Source organism: Culex quinquefasciatus, chromosome 3, assembly GCF_015732765.1.
Source record: "Culex quinquefasciatus strain JHB chromosome 3, VPISU_Cqui_1.0_pri_paternal, whole genome shotgun sequence".
In the NCBI taxonomy this organism is placed as follows: domain Eukaryota; kingdom Metazoa; phylum Arthropoda; class Insecta; order Diptera; family Culicidae; genus Culex; species Culex quinquefasciatus.
In genome coordinates, this window is record NC_051863.1 from 115,200,426 (window position 1) to 115,217,733 (window position 17,308).

The window sequence follows — 17,308 nt, forward strand, 5'->3', positions numbered from 1 at the left end:
CAACAAACTATGTTGTTATGCTTCCATGACCTCGTTCCCATGATGACCTGTTGCCATGCTCCGCTCTATCCACGTGTTACCTGTTGCTGTTTCAGGACACCTGTTTGATAACATGTGCCTTTGTCGGTAAACAGTCCACCTGTTGACATTGTTTTTTACGACTTTTGTTTTGGCCAAGCTTCGAAACCATGGCAACGGTAACCCCCAACAACCCGGTGAGGTTTCCAGGTTCCCTAAACAAACGGGTGAAAAATCGATATTTGAAATCAAATTTTTAAAAAAGAAAGTCGCAATAAACTATTCTAAATCTAAAGATGCAGTTAAAGTTTATGAAAACGGTCGTTGAAGCTCAGGTACGTAAGGAAACACTAGATTAAGCGTTGTTCAACAAACCAAACTTTCCAACAGGACTACCTGTACCGCGTGGCCGGGCTGTGCTGGTCTCCGAACAACCAGAAGCTGGCGGTGGCCACCGCCGACCGGACCATCCTGCTGTTTGACGAAAACGGCGAGCGGCGGGACAAGTTCTCGACGAAACCGGCCGATCCGAACGCGGGCAAGAGCTCGTACGTGATCCGGGGGATCGCGTTCAGTCCGGACTCGAGCCGACTGGCGGTGGCCCAGAGCGATAGCATCGTGTACGTGTACAAGCTGGGCGAGTCGTGGAACGAGAAGAAGGTGATTTGTAACAAGTTTCCGCAGGGCTGTGCCGTGACGTGCGTTACATGGTTGGCGGGTGGGATGATCATCGCCGGGTTAGAGGATGGGAAGGTGCGATCACTGCACTGTAAGAACAACAAATCCAAGACGTTGTACGCGGCGGAGAGCTTTGTGGTCTCGTTGGCGCCGAACGCTAGAGGGACGGGACTGTTGTCCGGCCATGAGGACGGATCGGTGATCAAGTTCTTTATCATTGAGGAGCCGGGTGAGTCGTCTGGGAGGATTTTGCAGCATCCGGTGGCACCGATGTCGCTGGCCTGGCCACAAAGTGGAATACTGGTGGCGGGATGTGACAAGAAGGTTTGCTTCTATGACAGCATGGGTCGGTTGTCGCGAAACTTTGACTACACGAGGGACGATACGGAGCGTGAGTTCACCATTGCGGCCTCCAGTCCGAACGGACAGGCTGTGGCTGTGGGAAGCTTTGACCGGATTCGTATCTTTTCGTGGAGTCCGCGGCAGAACACGTGGACGGAAGCGTTATGCAAGAGTATTCCAAATCTGTACTCGGTAACGGCGATCGCGTGGAGAAAGGACGGATCAAGGTTGACCGTTGGGTCGCTCTGCGGGGCGGTACTGGCTTATGAATCCGTACTGCGTCGAACCATCTGGCAGGACAAGTTTGAGTTGACGTTCGTGGCTCCAAGTCAGGTTCTGCTCAAATCCCTGCACGAACCTTCAAATACCATGATCGTGGAGTCGCAGCTAGGGTTGGAGATCGATGACGTTCGCATCATGGGCAAAGACAACTATCTGGTCGCCAGAACGGAAGATTCCCTAATCCTGTGTGATCTTATCCGCGCCATGACCAGCGAGATTCCGTGGATCGCAACGGGTCGTCATGAACGCTTCTACTTTGAAAACCCAACCGTTGCGCTGATCTTCAACGCTGGAGAACTCTCGCTGATCGAGTACGGTCACAACTACATTCTCGGATCTGTAAGGACGGAATTCGTTAATCCCCACGTCATTTCAGTTCGTCTGAACGAGCGTGGAAATTCCAAAAATAATAAGAAACTCGCATATCTTCTGGACATGAAAACGGTTTGCGTGGTAGATCTAATCCTTCAGTCGACGATCTCTCAGATAACTCACGACTCCAAGATTGACTGGCTGGAACTGAGCGAAACCGGCCACAAACTCCTCTTTCGGGACAAGAAGATGCGTCTTCTGCTGGTAGATATCGCATCCGGCAAGAAGCAAACCCTCCTAGCGAAGGTAGCATTCGTCCAGTGGGTTCCCTCCAGCGACGTAGCCGTTGCCCAGAGCGACTCCAACCTCGCCGTCTGGTACAACATCGACCTCCCGGAGCACGTGACCATCATGCCGGTTCGAGGTGACGTATTCGACGTACTCCGCGAGGAGGGCAAAACCGAGGTGCACACCCGGGAGGGAGCATCCGAGCACGTGTACAACCTGGACGAAGGTCTGGTCGAGTTTGGAACGGCCGTCAACGATAGTGACTTTGGTAGGGCCATCTTCTATCTGGAATCGCTCGGGGACAAACCGGCCGCGAAGGCCATGTGGCACAATTTGGCGAACATCGCACTGGCACAGCAGAATTTAAGGGTAGCGCAACGGTGCTTTGCCGCGCTTGAAAACGCTTCGAAGACGTTCTACATCGGGGAGATGATCAAGATTGCGGAAAAGTACGAGGAAAGCACGGGAAGTCCCGGAATGAACTGTCCGGAGGTGAGGGCAAGGATGGCGCTGCTCGGTGGGGATTTGAGGTGAGTTCAGAATCCAAAATTGCCTTGTTAACTAAACTTCAAAAGTCAATCGTTACATGGTGGTTGATGGATCTTTGATTAACCTTGAATGAATATAATTGAGGTTATGCTTAACAGGTCAGCGGAGCGCATCTACATCGAGCAGGGTGACATCGAAGCGGCGCTGGACATGTATAAGAAGCTACGCCGCTGGGACGATGCCATCAAGCTGGCGGAACGTCGCGGCTACCACGGGCTGGCCGAGCTAAAGGAGCAGCAGATGGAGTTCCTGCTGAACACCAACCAGGAAGAGAAGGCTGGCGAAGTGCTGGAAGAACGCGGCGAGAAGGACAAAGCAATGACGCTGTACATGAAGGCAAACAAGCCGGTGAAGGCGGCGAAGCTGGCACTCAAGACGCCGCATCTACTATCCAATGAGAACATCGTGACTCGAGTGTCGGCCTCTCTGGTAAAAGCGGAATTGTTCGAACTCGCTGCAGAGTTGGCTCACAAAACGGGTCAGCAGGAGCAGGCCATCAGTCTGTACCGGAAGGGAGGAGCATACGCAAGGGCGATCGATTTGGCCCGCTTTGTTTCGCCGGACGAGGTGATCTCTCTGGAGGAGGAATGGGGTGATTGGTTGGTGTCGAAGCGACAGCTGGATGCGTCGATCAGTCACTACATCGAAGCAGGTTGCACGGTCAAAGCGCTGGAAGCATCCGTTGGAGCGAAGCAGTGGCGCAAAGCGGTTCAGATCGCGAAAGTCGTCGATGATCCGGAGGAGATCAGGAAGTATGCGGTCGAGCTGGCTGAGCATCTGTGTCTGATTGGGGATGTAAAGACCGCGGAAGAGTTGTTGATTCGGGCGGAGATGTACAAGGAAGCGGTTAACTTGCTGAACAAACACGGTCAATGGGAGAAGGCGTTTGATATTGCGGACAAGTTTTTGGAGTCGGAAGATGTGAAGGACATGTTTATAGAGCTGGCAAAGGGACTTGAAGGAGAAGGGAAGTACCGGGATGCTGAAAAGGTTCTGTTGACGATAAATGAGCCAGACATTGCTATCAACATGTACAAGGAGCTGGAGATGTACGATTCAATGATCCGTCTGGTGGAGCGATACCATAAGAACATGCTGGAACAAACTCATGCATCACTGGCGAGGCAGTTGGAGACCAAGGGCCGTCTTAAGAACGCTGAAGTACACTTTTTAGCTGCTGGAGATTGGAAGGCAGCCGTCCATATGTACTGTACGGCCAACAAGTGGGAGGAAGCGCACCGCGTGGCTAAGCAGAAGGGAGGCGAAGGAGCCTCGAACCAGGTTGCGTTCATGTGGGCAAAATCCCTTCCGATCGAGGGAGCCGCTAGACTGCTCACCAAGATGAACCTGATCGATAACTCGATCGCATATGCTTGTGAAGCTGGACAGTTTGATTTCGCGCTGGATCTTTGCAAGGCTAGCGGTAAGCCGGCTGATGAAGTGCACTTGAAGATTGCGATGGCCTTGGAGGACGATGGGAAGTTTACGGAGGCGGAAGCGGAGTTCTTGCTGGCGAACAAACCGAAGGAAGCGATCATGATGCACACGCACAGTGGTGACTGGAAGTCGGCACTTCGGGTGGCGGAAAAGTATCTGCCGGAAGCGGTCAAGGAGGTACTGCTGAGTCAGGCAGCGTCAGCGCTGGAGTCTAGGAATTATCCGGATTATGAAGCTCTAATGATCCGGGCAGATCGTCCGGACTTGATCCTGGAACACTACAAAGAGTATAACATGCTGAGCGATGCGTTGAGAATTGCCAAGGAGTACGTTCCGGGTGCGCTCGCAGAGATTCAGAAGTTGTACGCGAGAGCAAATCGTGGCAGTGGATCGAATGATTCGAGATATCTGCTTCAGAAGGCTTCGGAGTATGCAAGAGCGGAGGAGTTTAAGAAGGCGACGGAATGTCTGCTGCAGATCACCGATGGAAACGCAGATGAAGCTACGGTAGGACGAGCTTTGCTGCGAGCAGCTGAAATCTGTAACCAATTTCTTGAAGGTCCAGAGGCGATGGACATCGCTCGCGATCTTGGACCACGGCTGATCGAGATCAACCAGATTGGACCGGCTGCCCAGCTGTACTTGGCAGCGGAGATGCCTCGCGAGGCGGTTGACGTTTTCATAAAGACGGACAACTGGAGCAAAGCTCGCCGACTGGCAAAGGAGATCGATCCCCAGTTGGTAGCGTACGTGGAGACACAGCAAAAGTCTCGCCTGCGGAACCAAGGAAATGTAGAGCAGCTGGCGGATATTGACATAATGGGAGCGTTGGATCTGTTGGCCGAGCAGGGCCAGTGGACACGCTGCATCGACAAGGCGAAGCAGCACAGTGTTCCGGTACTGCAAAAGTATCTGGCTCAGTACGCAGCCCAACTGATACGGGACCGGGATTGTGTAGCAGCGTTGAATCTTTACCTTGAACACGGAGTCCCTCCGGTGGCCCAAAACTTCAACATCTACAACCGCATCGCACTGGAGTGCTTTGCTTTGCGTGAGCCGGACGGAGTTCAGATTTGGAAGAACCTTCGGAACTTTTGCTGAACTTGGTGCAAGCGTTGCGCGGATCGGACCAAGCCGAAGCTGACGTGATCGATCGTTTCGAGCAGCTGCTGATGATCTCGCACTACTACTGCACTCGGGCAGCATGTCGTCAGGCACCCGCTCTGCAGTCGATCGCGGTCAAGATCTCCGTTGCGATGCTTCGCCACACGGATGTGGTTCCGGTTGACAAGGGTTACTACGAAGCGGGGATGGATTTGCGCGGCTTGGGACGCGAGTCGGAAGCGTTTGTCATTCTGAACCACTATCTGGACGTTTGCGAAGCGATTGAGGAAGGTTCCGGCAACCTGGTCGACCACTCTGACCTCTCGTCCACGGATTTTCCTAGCTCGGTCCCGATACCGGCTGAGTTGCACCTGAAGAACGAACTCAACTTGCACGAGGAAATCCGTGAATGGGTGTTGGCCGTCAGTATGGACCAGAAGGTCGACCAGGTACTGCCGACCGACGATCGGAACCTGTACGAGTCCAGTTTGGGCATTTCGGACCAGGCTTGTTTGGTGAGTGGCTATCCGGTTATGGGACGCCAACCGGTGGTATTCCAACGGACGCACCGGCTGGCCAATCGGGACGCATGGAGCAAGCTAACGGTGGCGGCCAGAATGGCACCCCAAACGGACATTCCCAGCGTCATCGAGTTTATCGAGAAGTGGTGCGGACCAGCCAATTTCTTGTCTGGTTAAATCATCAATAAGGGAAAAGCCACTCGAAAACGATTTTAAGGTTAGAAATTCTGACAGGTGGTTTGCAGGTATCCAGTTTGACAGATGTCAGAAATATTTTTGTCTGAGTGAAAGAAAGGAGGTGACCTGTCAAAATGTCTAACCTTATTTTTTTTATTCTAGTTGGTAAGTTTGTTTTGAAATAATCTATTGTATCTTTGAACAGTCACTTAAATAAAATGATTTCTCTGACATGTATTTTAATTGTCCATTGAGAAATTCTTGTCCATCAATTGTCCTTAGTAGAGCAATCTACCCTCATGCCCAGCAATGTTGACTCATAATCAGCTGGGTGGAAATGTCCTAACACATAAACGGAACCCGGAGTCAACGTCCTGTCCCGGTTATTCCCGTCCGCCACACATCCTCCCAAAGGATCCTCCCATGTGAGCGCAGCATTCAGGATGCTGAACACAACCGACACAACATTGTCTTTTTTGCCTGCTCCGTCGTGGAAAGCGACGGCTCGAGTTGGAGAACAAAACGGACGTTCGTACGGCTACCGTCAACTGGAGAGGAAAAGCTGATAACAACAAACAGGAAGGCGTTGTACACATGGTTGGTATTTTTAGTTGAGGGCAGGGGCTGTGGTTTTCTCCGAAGACATGGAGCACTCTCAGAGAATGAGAGAGTTGAGCATTTTTCACACGACAGAGAGTGAGAGCGCATGGCACCTGTTGCCGAGTAGAGGAAAAGCTAAAGCTGTGGATCTTTTATGGGGTGTAATGAGGAAGCTGCGAGGAATGCGTTGGGCAACGTGGCAATAACTGAACGTAATAAGTTGTACTGAAAAAAATCAGAAACAATGTTTTAATTTTGTATATGGGTCATTTCGGCAACATCGACTTTTTCTGATCAAGCTCAAATTAGGTGGAGCTAAATATTGGTTCTAACAAAATATGTATGTGAGCGTTCTTTTGTTACGTGTTACGTGTTACGCTCCATAGTGAGACCGGCCCGTGGCTTAATGGCTACGACTCCCGCCTCATAAGCGGAAAGTTCCGGGTTCGTTTCCCGACCGGTCTCCTTGAAATTATTCGACTATAATTGAACTTTGAATATGAACAAAAAACGCATGGAATCAGGTGGGATTCGAACTCACACCTTTGGGTTGGTGGTCAGATGCTTTAGCCACTCGGCCACCGAGGGGTTGACAAGCCTTGAGTGAATTAATCCGTAGTGGTGAAATAATGTCACAAGGTCATTTACTATATAATACAACAATCCCTTTCCCAACAATTCCCCTACACACACTACACACCATATTCTATAAATAACTCGAAGTGGTTAGTACGGTATGTCCTCACTTCTTCTTCTTCCCCTGATGATTCCATGAAATGTGGGTTCCGTTCATAGAATCTGTCTCTTGCGGTTAATGCAACGCAGTAGGCCGGGCCGCTTTAGTGAGTGTAATACATTTCGGGGGTTCTCGAAAGTACTGCAATCATTAATAATGACAAGAAAGAACTTGAGGCGTAATCTAACCATAAGTTCTTCCCGGATGCTTTCTTCGGACTGGCTGCGCTTGTGTTCGATTAGATTAGATTAGATTAGATTAGATTAGATTACGTGTTACGCTCCATAATTTTTTTTTTAAATTTGTATGAAAATTTTGTTACGGGGGGTTGGGGAGGGGGTATAAAAATCCATTTTTTTGCATTACGTAACAAAAGAACGCTCTCCAAGAATAACGATTTCGAACCAAATTGGACCACCCCTTCAAAGTTTTTCAATTTTCGTCATTTTTCAAAAAATCTCTGTTTTCAAAAGGCCATGGGGTATTTGTCCCCATTTTGGGCCAAGCGCACTTTTAGTTTGATGTATTCTCAAAGGCTGCTGTAGGCAGCTTTGCTTATAATACATGAAGTAACTTCAATCAGTTATTTTATTGATTTGGTGACAGTTTAGTGATTGTTTTTGCAACGGGATGTGCAACCCTCCAATAAAAACATATTGCCGGTGGTTGGAGATTCAAGGGACGGCTCTCATTCGTGTGCTGAGCGATAAACACTGTGACGCTGAGTGTCACGAAGCGGTAAGCAAAAGTGGTGAAAATTTTGGACCTAATGGGCAAGTAGCAATTTGCGAAGAAAAAAGTGAAAAGAGCCTAAACCGAAAAAAAGTTCTCCGATCGGGCTCAACATTTTTCTGGGGGTTCCTTGGCCAAAATAATTAGACCCGTAGTTTTTGTTTGGCCATTAGAGTGACCTACATCTTGCTAGGGTGGTTCAAAAAATTCATCCGATTTTAGCTTTCTTAGACGCAAAAAAAGGTGATTAGTTTTGCTATTTGAGAAAATTAGTAAGAAGTTTCCAAAACCTAGCTTAACATTTGAAAAAGTCGTATGAAAACTTAAAATGGCGTTTTGACCATGTCTGGACCAAAGAGCCTATGTCTGAAAATATTTTTATCGAATTCCTCGGAAAATTTCACATAAATTATGAAACAATTGGCGATGTCGAACCGTACGTTTCCGAGATATGAGTTTTTGAAAATAAAAACTTAGTTCTTCGACGCGCCACGCGCTAAAACAGAAAAATGACGAAATCGGCAAAAAAAAACAACTGCGATAACTTAAAAAAAAACAGCGATGACCTAACATGTTAGGGTACCAAAAGTTGCGTATTTGAATTACGAAAATTTTGGTACCCTAACATGCATAAATCATCGATTAAATTTTTAAGTTATCGCAGTTTTAGGGAAAAACGTTGATTTTTTGCCGATTTCGTCATTTTCCATGTTTTTGCACGTGGCGCGTCGAAAATCTTAGTTTTTATTTTCAAAAAAAACATATCTCGGAAACGTACGGTTCGACATCGCCAATTTTTACAACGTGTTGTGAAATTTTCCGAGGAATCCGATAAAAATATTATCAGACATAGGCTCTTTGGTCCAGACACGGTCAAAACGCCATTTTAGGTTTTCATACGACCTTTTCAAATGTTAAGCTAGATTTTTTTAACTTCTTACTATTTTTTTTCAATTAGTTCACCTTTTTTTTGCGTCTAAGACAGCTAAAATTGGATGAAATGACGCGGAGATATGATTTAAAAAAAAAAAGTGGTTTTTGCTAAAATTGACGAAAATTGTCATTTTTCGAACCACTTTTGCAAGATGTAGGTCACCCTAATGGCCAAACAAAAAAAAAAATACGGGTCTAATTATTTTGGCCAAGGAACCCCCGAAAAATTTTGAGCCCGATCGGAGAACTTTTTTTTCGGTTTAGGCTCTTTTCAAATGTATAGCTGTATTAGCATTATTTCTAATTCAAGAGGGAAAAGTGAATTATATTTGCTCACCAAAATGAAGATAATGATAGCACGAATCATTATAAAGTGGCAGATTTCTGCCAGATTTAATGAGATACACAATTTCGTTGAATTAAGTTTGGTAGACCAAAATTAGGTACTAGGGCGAAATAAGGACAAAAACCCTACTTTTTTCAAATTTTAAAGTTTCGTACCGATCTGTGGTCAGAAAATTCAAAGTTTGTTGAAAAATTAAAAAGTAGTTATTTGATTTAAAATACATGAATAAGCATTACACAATGTATTTTGATAAATTTACAATCGAATCTTCAATTTTGTTCAATGATTTTTTGCCCACCCAATTTTGGAAATTTAATATTTGCCCTCCCCTCGACCTTGACCAAAGCGAGGGACAAAAATTATAAATAATATTTTTACCATCCTTGAATAAAAAAACACATGGTTTGGTTCATTTAAAAAAATAATTATGAATTTTTGGCTACAGATAGAAATCATGATGAAATAAAATTGCAGTATATTATTTTTAACAAAAAGACATAGGAAAAATAGCATAATGTTTGAGTGACGTGAGTAAGTGAGTGGTTTTAAAGGTTAAAACATGAAATTATCGTGAAATCAATCTGTTATATATTTCTGAAGATGCATTTTTATTATTTTGCCAGAATAATAAGCCATATTTGAATCAATAAAACATTTTATTGATTTGAAAATCAAGATTTTTGTTGATTTTTGTTTGGTTTTAGCTTTTTTGTGAACCTTTTTCATTTTCTGTTAATATAAAAGAAATGATTTATACGACACAAATATCTATATTCTATATTATTGAAAGTTTAAATGTGATTGAGAATAGTAAATTCCTCAAAATATTTAGTAAACATTTTTGGAAATGAGTTATAAAACGTTTAAATTTGATTGAAGAAAACTAATAAATAAGCTACAAAATAGGTATTTCATACTAATTTTAAAGCAAAAGCGCTTCCATCCAGCCTAACACTTATTTTGCACTTAAAAACCTTTCAGCTCGGAATTCGTACTCAGTTGGACATTTGGAATCTGAAATATTTGACCAAAAATTTATTAGTTTTTTTTAAATTGGAGGATTGATAGTTAAAAAATCCTTCGGCTGAAAATAAAAAGTTCGTCAATACTTTGATAGTTTGAAAACTACTTGGAAAACTATTGATTGCAATACAACTGGACAGGTGTAGAATGCATTTAAAAATTCTTTTTTTCATTAAAATTTGAATAGCATGGCCTGTTATTTAAATTTATGTATTTTTGTATTTTTGGCCCCCTCCTCGACTTTGGCCAGAGTCGAGGGACATACACTTTAGAGATAATTTCAAGGGCCTTAAAAGTTTAATGAAAATACAAGAACATTCAATTCAGCACCTTATTCCATTTTAATAATATGAATGAAATTTTGATTTTCTTTAACCACCCCTTAACCTTGACAAGATCGTGGTAATTAACATCTTACAAAAATATTGTCAGCGGCCTAACCTGATTTCAATGTTTGGTGGGGCAATGATAAGCTTTTGGATGATATTTTTCAGATTTTATTTAGTTTTGTTGATTCTTCTAAATTTGAACCAATTGATTAGAGACTTTTCTTAACAAAACGGTTGAAAAAATGCAATTTGTTGTTCTCTAATATTTTAATGCCAAAAATGTTTTAAAAAATTAAGTAATTTAAAAAAATCAGGTAATAAATTTATTTTTCAGTTTTGTAGATCAAGACAACGTAATTTAGTTTCATTTAAATAATCTGTTTTTCACCTTTGGCCCGCTAGCTCATGTGAGCTTTAAATTTGGCCCGTTATTAAATAACTTTCGGCACCCCTGTTATAAATGAACAAAGTCGGTGTTTTGAACTGAAACAAGTTCTACCATTGTTATATTCTTTAGAAAGAAAGGCTCTATCTCACTCCAGGTGGGATTAAATCGGGTTATTAAATATCCTTTTCGTATGGACAAATGGATGAAAAAACTAATGATGCAAAATGTCTTCTTTGGCAATAGAAAAAGTACCGTCAGCTGGGGCGAATCAGGACTACAGTCTGAATACGGATAGCACGTTTAAGAGCACATGAAAGCTTCTAATTTGGAAATGAATGCACACATTCATAATCACTCGAAAATATCAAAATATTATGCTCCAACATTTCTAAAACTTCTGTCCCAATTCAACACATGTGTCCTTAATCGCCCCAGTTGACTTACAAAAAATGCCAACATTTAATTAACTTCCAATTATTTTGTTCATTTTCGGCAGAATTGCCCTGATTTATTTTTTCAAACATGTCAAATATCCCTAATGCTCCATCTGTTGACACATGTTTGTTTGCTTCTCGGTACAATTTAAAAAAATGATAAATAAGCACTATGTAGAGATTTATACTCAAGTCAGACAAAACTAAAAAAAATGAAGACTTCGTTCCTATTTTTATGTTTCTCAAAATTGAGATTTTGACAGTTTCATTATTATTAGTCCATCTTGATTGTTTTAAAAACAATTCCGCTACTAAATGATAAATCAAACATTTTACAAGATACCTGTTGAGACCACTCTCCAGGTCTTCGCCCAATCTAAATTTCTCATTTTCTCATTTTCGGAGAGAGCAAAAGAGCATCATCATCCCCTTATCAGCCTAGTAAGGATGCTGCTGAGATGCTGCTCGCAGCAGACTTTAGTTATCAGCGTGCGGTCGCGAGAATCGGTTCCCTCTTGCCTGGAAAAGCTCTCCGGGATCTTGAAGCTCGATCGACGGGGTGCGTTCACGAGTGTGTGGTTTAAAAATAAATTCTGGAGTGGAAGGGGTGTGGGGAAAAAAACGGGAAAGCCCAGAGTAAAGCGCTCTGGGAAAATCTTTGAGGAAAAACAAGGGAAAGTGAAATTTGTTCATCAAAGTTGTGTGTCGGTGAGCTTTATTGTTGGGTTTTAGAGGGGAGGCGAATTTATTAGCTTTCACTGTGTGATGGAATTGCCACTGTGTTGTGTGGTGCGAAGGATGTAAAGCAAAAGCACGGAAAACTCTTTAAAGGCCGACAAACAAAGAGGAAAAACCTCGCTGGATGCTGGGAGGGATCCGGTGAAGCAACAGTTTCTTTTAATGTTTGCGTGAGGATCCTTTTATTTTTTGTTGTTGCTTCTTTAGAGTGATTATTGTGTGGGTGTGGGATGAAGAGGCTCAACTGAAAGAATAAAAAGAAAAAGGTAAATCCCAAAGCATGTGGAGCCCGTCGTTGTCGGATTCGCACAATTAAAGGAAAGGAAAAGCCGAGGGAAAACAAGCATTTCCCATGCTGATGCTGTTGCTGCAGCAGGAGAGGTGGTCCGTTAATGGAAAAGCGAAGAGCTTTTCAGTGAGGCGAGATAAAAGTGAGTGAGTCGTCCTTCGGCGAGGATCTGTCTGTCTGATGGTTTATGATGATGATGATGTTGATGGGCTTGTGTGAGATAATGTGGAAAATTCTAATCTAGGTGGGTGGGTATGAGTGTGTGTGATTTTTCAAGTGAAAATTACAAAGCGCAAAAAGTAAATAGAGCACGAAAAATCCAAATGTGTTTGTGAAGCTTTTACGTGGGAAAAAAGGATGTAAAATTAAGCTATTGTAAAGCAGTCCTGGGATTGGAAATGTGGCGTTTGCTGTGTGTTTGGTGTCGCTGGGAGGCTATTTAGAGGGATTACTTTGCCAGCGCACCTTGGCAGGATATACGAGCAGTGCAGGAACGCCTGCTGGAAAGTAATTAGACAGGTGAGTTTCAGAATGAGTATGCTGAGTTTCAAAAACGAGAGGATGGAAAATCAAGCATCAAACGATTTGGCGGTATTACCAGTTTCATTTGAGAGAAATTAGCTAATGGAAAAAAATGAGAGCATTATATCCAATGGCGCTGCGATGTATACAGGAAAATTCAACATCCGAATTAAAGTACAAAAAAGAAAGATGAAAATTATTTCCAGGGCGTTACTGATTGCCGAATATGTTTTTTATAGACAGCAAAAGTATCTTAAAATTTGTGCATTTAGCCGGTAACGACTTCAAACGTGTTTTCCAATTATTGAATAATTTCCGTACATTATGCCTTAGACCCGTTTAGATCTTAGCAGGATGATGTGTGGAACTTTTGGTGACTATTAATTATCCGTATTATCAGTGGGGGTGACATTGGGTCTGGGGTGAGATTGGGACAAGTGGTTTTTTTCACGGATTTTACTATTTCTCAGATTCTTCTCTATGAAACTAAGTTCTAAGTAAACGGGTAGTGTATGATGCATCTGTAAATGACTTAGCTGAAAAATCGCCTTCCTAGAACAAATCTGTCATTTTGGCAGCTGTCTAACATGTCGATTCCCACGAACAAGAGACACTGTTAGATACTTGTTTTGACCTTATCTTTTTGTATTTGAATATTTGAGCATCATTTTAGTTTCATTTTACCCAATGTTGCACGCTCTAAGGGGGGTGATTCAGTAAATTTTTAAACGATATTCATTTTAAGTACAGTTAATAAAATTTCACCATATTTTGGGAAAATGTTATCTAAGAATCTATTAAGCTATCTATGAACAATTATACGTTAAAAGTGTTACGTTAAATTGTTTTTATTATTCAGAAATTCCATTTGAAAAGAGCCTAAACCGAAAAAAGCTCTAAAATCGGGCTCAAATTTTTTCTGGGGGTTCCTCGGCCAAAATAATTAGACCCGTATTTTTTTGTTTGGCCATTAGGGTGACCTACATCTTGCTACGGTGGTTCGAAAAATGGCAATTTTCGTCATTTTTCGCAAAAATCACTTTTTTTGAAAAATCATATCTCCGCTCCATTTCATCCGATTTTAGCTGTCTTAGACGCAAAAGAAAGGTGATAAGTTTGGCTATTTGATAAAAATAGTAAGAAGTTCCAAAAATCTAGCTTAACTATTGAAAAAGTTGTATGAAAACTTAAAATGGTGTTTTGACCGTGTCTGGACCAAAAAGCCTATGTCTGAAAATATTTTTATCGGATTCCTCGGAAAATTTCACATAACATTAAAAAAATTGGCGATGTCGAAACGTACGTTTCCAAGATATGATTTTTTGAAAATAAAAACTGGGTTTTTCGACGCGCCACGCGCAAAAACAGGAAAATGACGAAATCGGCAAAAAATCAACTTTTTTCACTAAAACTGCGATAACTTAAAAAATTCAGCGATGACCTACATATACATGTCTGGGTACCAAAAGTTGCGTCTTTCAATTATGAAAATTTTGATACCCAGACATGTATAGGTCATTGCTGAATTTTTCATTTTCATTGTCTTTTTTCGAACCACCGTAGCAAGATGTAGGTCACCCTAATGGCCAAACAAAAAAATACGGGTCTAATTATTTTGGCCAAGGAACCCCCAGAAAAATTTTGAGCCCGATCGGAGAACTTTTTTTCGGTTTAGGCTCTTTTCAAATGGAATTGCTGTATTAAAACATTCCGAGAGGTGTATCATTTTTTGACGGTATTCCTCTATTTGCTTAAAACTTTGCATACACGTTTCGTATTCCTTTTATATGCATAGCCATTTTTGGTCAAAACCCATAAATGCATCCTCAAATTAATAAAGGGCACCATTTAAAAAATACACCCCCTCCTGAAAGTGATTTTTGTTACATTACTAAGCATTATTTAAATGACTTGCTTAAGGCTGCGTAAAAAAGATGTTGGGTGACTCACCACACATAACCTTCGGACGCCTAGAAATGAGCAGAAACTTGCAAAAGAGCCCACAAAAGACCCGGGGGTCGTTAAAGTGGATTGCTTTGCTTTTTTTGCTTAAGGCTTTAAAAAGGTATCATTCCTGGCCGATAATTTGGCGGCCATATTTGTTTTTTAAAACCATTAAAATCTTGATTCAGAATGCATCAATCAAAAAATTGTTTTCTACATGTTGTTTGATAAAGCGTTTTATAAATCGTGATTTATTTTTCATTACAATTCACTAAGTCATGTTTAGTATACAATATCTACATTGAATTGTATGCTTTAGAAATCTTTTAAAAGTTACCCATTTCTGAAACAAAGCATAATATGATAGTTTTAAAAAACCTTTTCGTTTGAAATTTATTCAAAAACTGGTTCTGATGAAACAATGCAAAAAGAAGAATTATTTTTCATTCATTTTTTTCTAATTATGATGCCGGAATTTATCATAAAAAAAAACAAAAAAAGGTTATTCACAGAACTACCCTGGTTTAAGGGAATTCGATAACTTAAAAAGCATATTGAAAAAAGAATAGCCTTTTTGAAAATGTTTTAATCAAAAAAGGGATTATAAACATACGACACATTTCAAAAGCAAAATTAAAGAACTGTTCAAGTTTAAAGATAAAAGGCAAAATGGATAAAATTCTTTTTTTAATTTTTTAGACTGTTTAATGAAAAATATTTTGAAAAGTATAAAGAAATATAACTTACAGATTGATTATACAAAATTTGAACTTTTATCCTTTCGACCTTTCATCTAAAGACAGTTTCACCGTTCGATCTATCATCATCTTTGGGCATTATACACGTTTTCAGCATTTCCTCACGAAAACAGCACAATTCGAAAAAAAGTTCTCCGATCGGGCCCAAATTTTTCTGGAGGTTCCTTGGCCGAAATAATCAGACCCGTATTTTTTTGTTTGGCCGTTAGGGTGACCTACGCCGTGTTAGGGTGGTCCAAAAAATGGCAATTTTCGTCGATTTTTGCAAAAACCACTTTTTTTATATCTCCGCGCCATTTTATCCGATTTTAGCTGTGTTAGACGCAAAAGAAAGGTGATTAGGTTGGCTTATTGGGAAAAATAGTAAGAAGTTTCAAAAATCTAGCTAAACATTTCAAAAGATCGTATGAAAACTTAAAATGTTGTTTTGAAGGTTTCGGGACCTATGTCTGAAAATATTTTTACCTGATTCCTCGGATAATTATACATAATACTTTAAAAAATTGTGTAGTTATGTTTTCAATATTTTAAGATACGATTTTTTGAAAATAAAAACTGGGGATTTCGACGCACCACGTGCAAAAATGGGAAAATGACGAAAACGGGAAAAAATCGTCTTTTTTCACTAAAACAGCGATAACTTGAAAATTTAAGAGGTGACCTATACATGTTAGGGTACCAAAATTTTCGCAATTTAAATACGCAACTTTTGGTTCCCTAACATGTATAGGTCATCGCTGAAATTTTCAAGTTGTTTTTATTTTCAAAAAATCGTATCTCAGAGTATTGATAACATGTCTTCATAAAATTTTCCGAGGAATCAATTAAAAATATTTTTCAGACATAGGCTCTTTGGTCCCGAGACCTTCAAAACAGCATTTTAAGTTTTCATAAGACCTTTTCAAATGTCAAGCTAGACTTTTGAAACTTCTTTCTATTTTTTCCAAATAGCCAAACTAATCACCTTTCCTTTGCGTCTCAGACAGCTAAAATCGGATTAAATGGCGCGGAGAAAAAAGTCGTTTTTGCGAAAAATGTCGAAGATGGCCATTTTTCGGACCACACTACGATTAGCTCAGAAACTCATGCTCATTAAGTCACAAAAACCTCATGAAAAGGTGAATTCTGCAAAAAAAAAGGTCAAAAAAGAAGGCACACACATAACACATTGGAAATGTGATATAAATTAATCTTATCTCATTTTTGTAAACCTTCAATTCAATCAAATGACAATATATTTAATACCATACAATTGCTAATTAAACATTTTGGAGTGGATATAACATTCATACACGGAGAAAAAAGAGTACCCAAAATCGTGAACAAGCGTTCATGAAAATGGGAACCTCGAACAAAGTGTTCAAATTTCATGGTACGTTTTTCAAAATCGTACCATGGGATTTGAACACTTTGTTCGAGGTTCCCATTTTCATGCACGCTTGTTCACGATTTTGGGCAATCTTTTTTCTTCGTGTTGGCATCCAGGGTGTTATATTAATTTGTAAACATCTAGGTTTCCTATAAAATATCACATATTTTGGAAATAAAAACTTTCAAGAATTCATTGAATTGAAATTTTACAAACTGATATTTATATTTTAATCATTATTTGGAGATACCTCTTGCTTGAAAACTTTTATATTTAGACCCGAAATTTGAATTTAAAATGGAAATAGCCTTTATTAAAAAAAAGCAATCTGCTATTATTTGTTTAAAGAAAGAGTTTAATTTAGATTTAAAGATGTTATTTTTGCTGTCATAAGTTTGAGAGATAAAGCCCTTGACTTTTTCAGGACCGAGTATTTCAGCTTTTTATGTTGGATAAAGT

General features: G+C 41.1%; 2 protein-coding genes across 7 annotated transcripts in view; both read left to right on the plus strand.

Annotated features, from left to right (window-relative positions):
• Positions 1 to 269: 269 nt before the first annotated feature.
• LOC6031303 (intraflagellar transport protein 172 homolog) lies at positions 270 to 5,942 on the plus strand. Its single transcript, XM_001842070.2, is given in 4 exon segments — positions 270 to 353; positions 409 to 2,450; positions 2,568 to 4,999; positions 5,002 to 5,942. Coding segments are annotated over 4 exon segments (5,220 nt in total). The 5' UTR covers positions 270 to 314; the 3' UTR covers positions 5,709 to 5,942.
• A 5,778-nt stretch (positions 5,943 to 11,720) lies between these two features.
• Positions 11,721 to 17,308, plus strand: part of LOC6031304 — an 84,945-nt gene continuing 79,357 nt past the window's right edge. For 2 of the 6 annotated variants that reach the window (XM_038264142.1, XM_038264148.1), the window contains exon 1: positions 11,728 to 12,775. The gene's annotated coding sequence lies outside the window, so the exon portion shown is untranslated. Of the gene's footprint in view, positions 12,776 to 17,308 lie in introns of all 6 variants that reach the window. The other 4 variants (XM_038264147.1, XM_038264145.1, XM_038264144.1 and 1 more) reach the window with 4 other exon arrangements.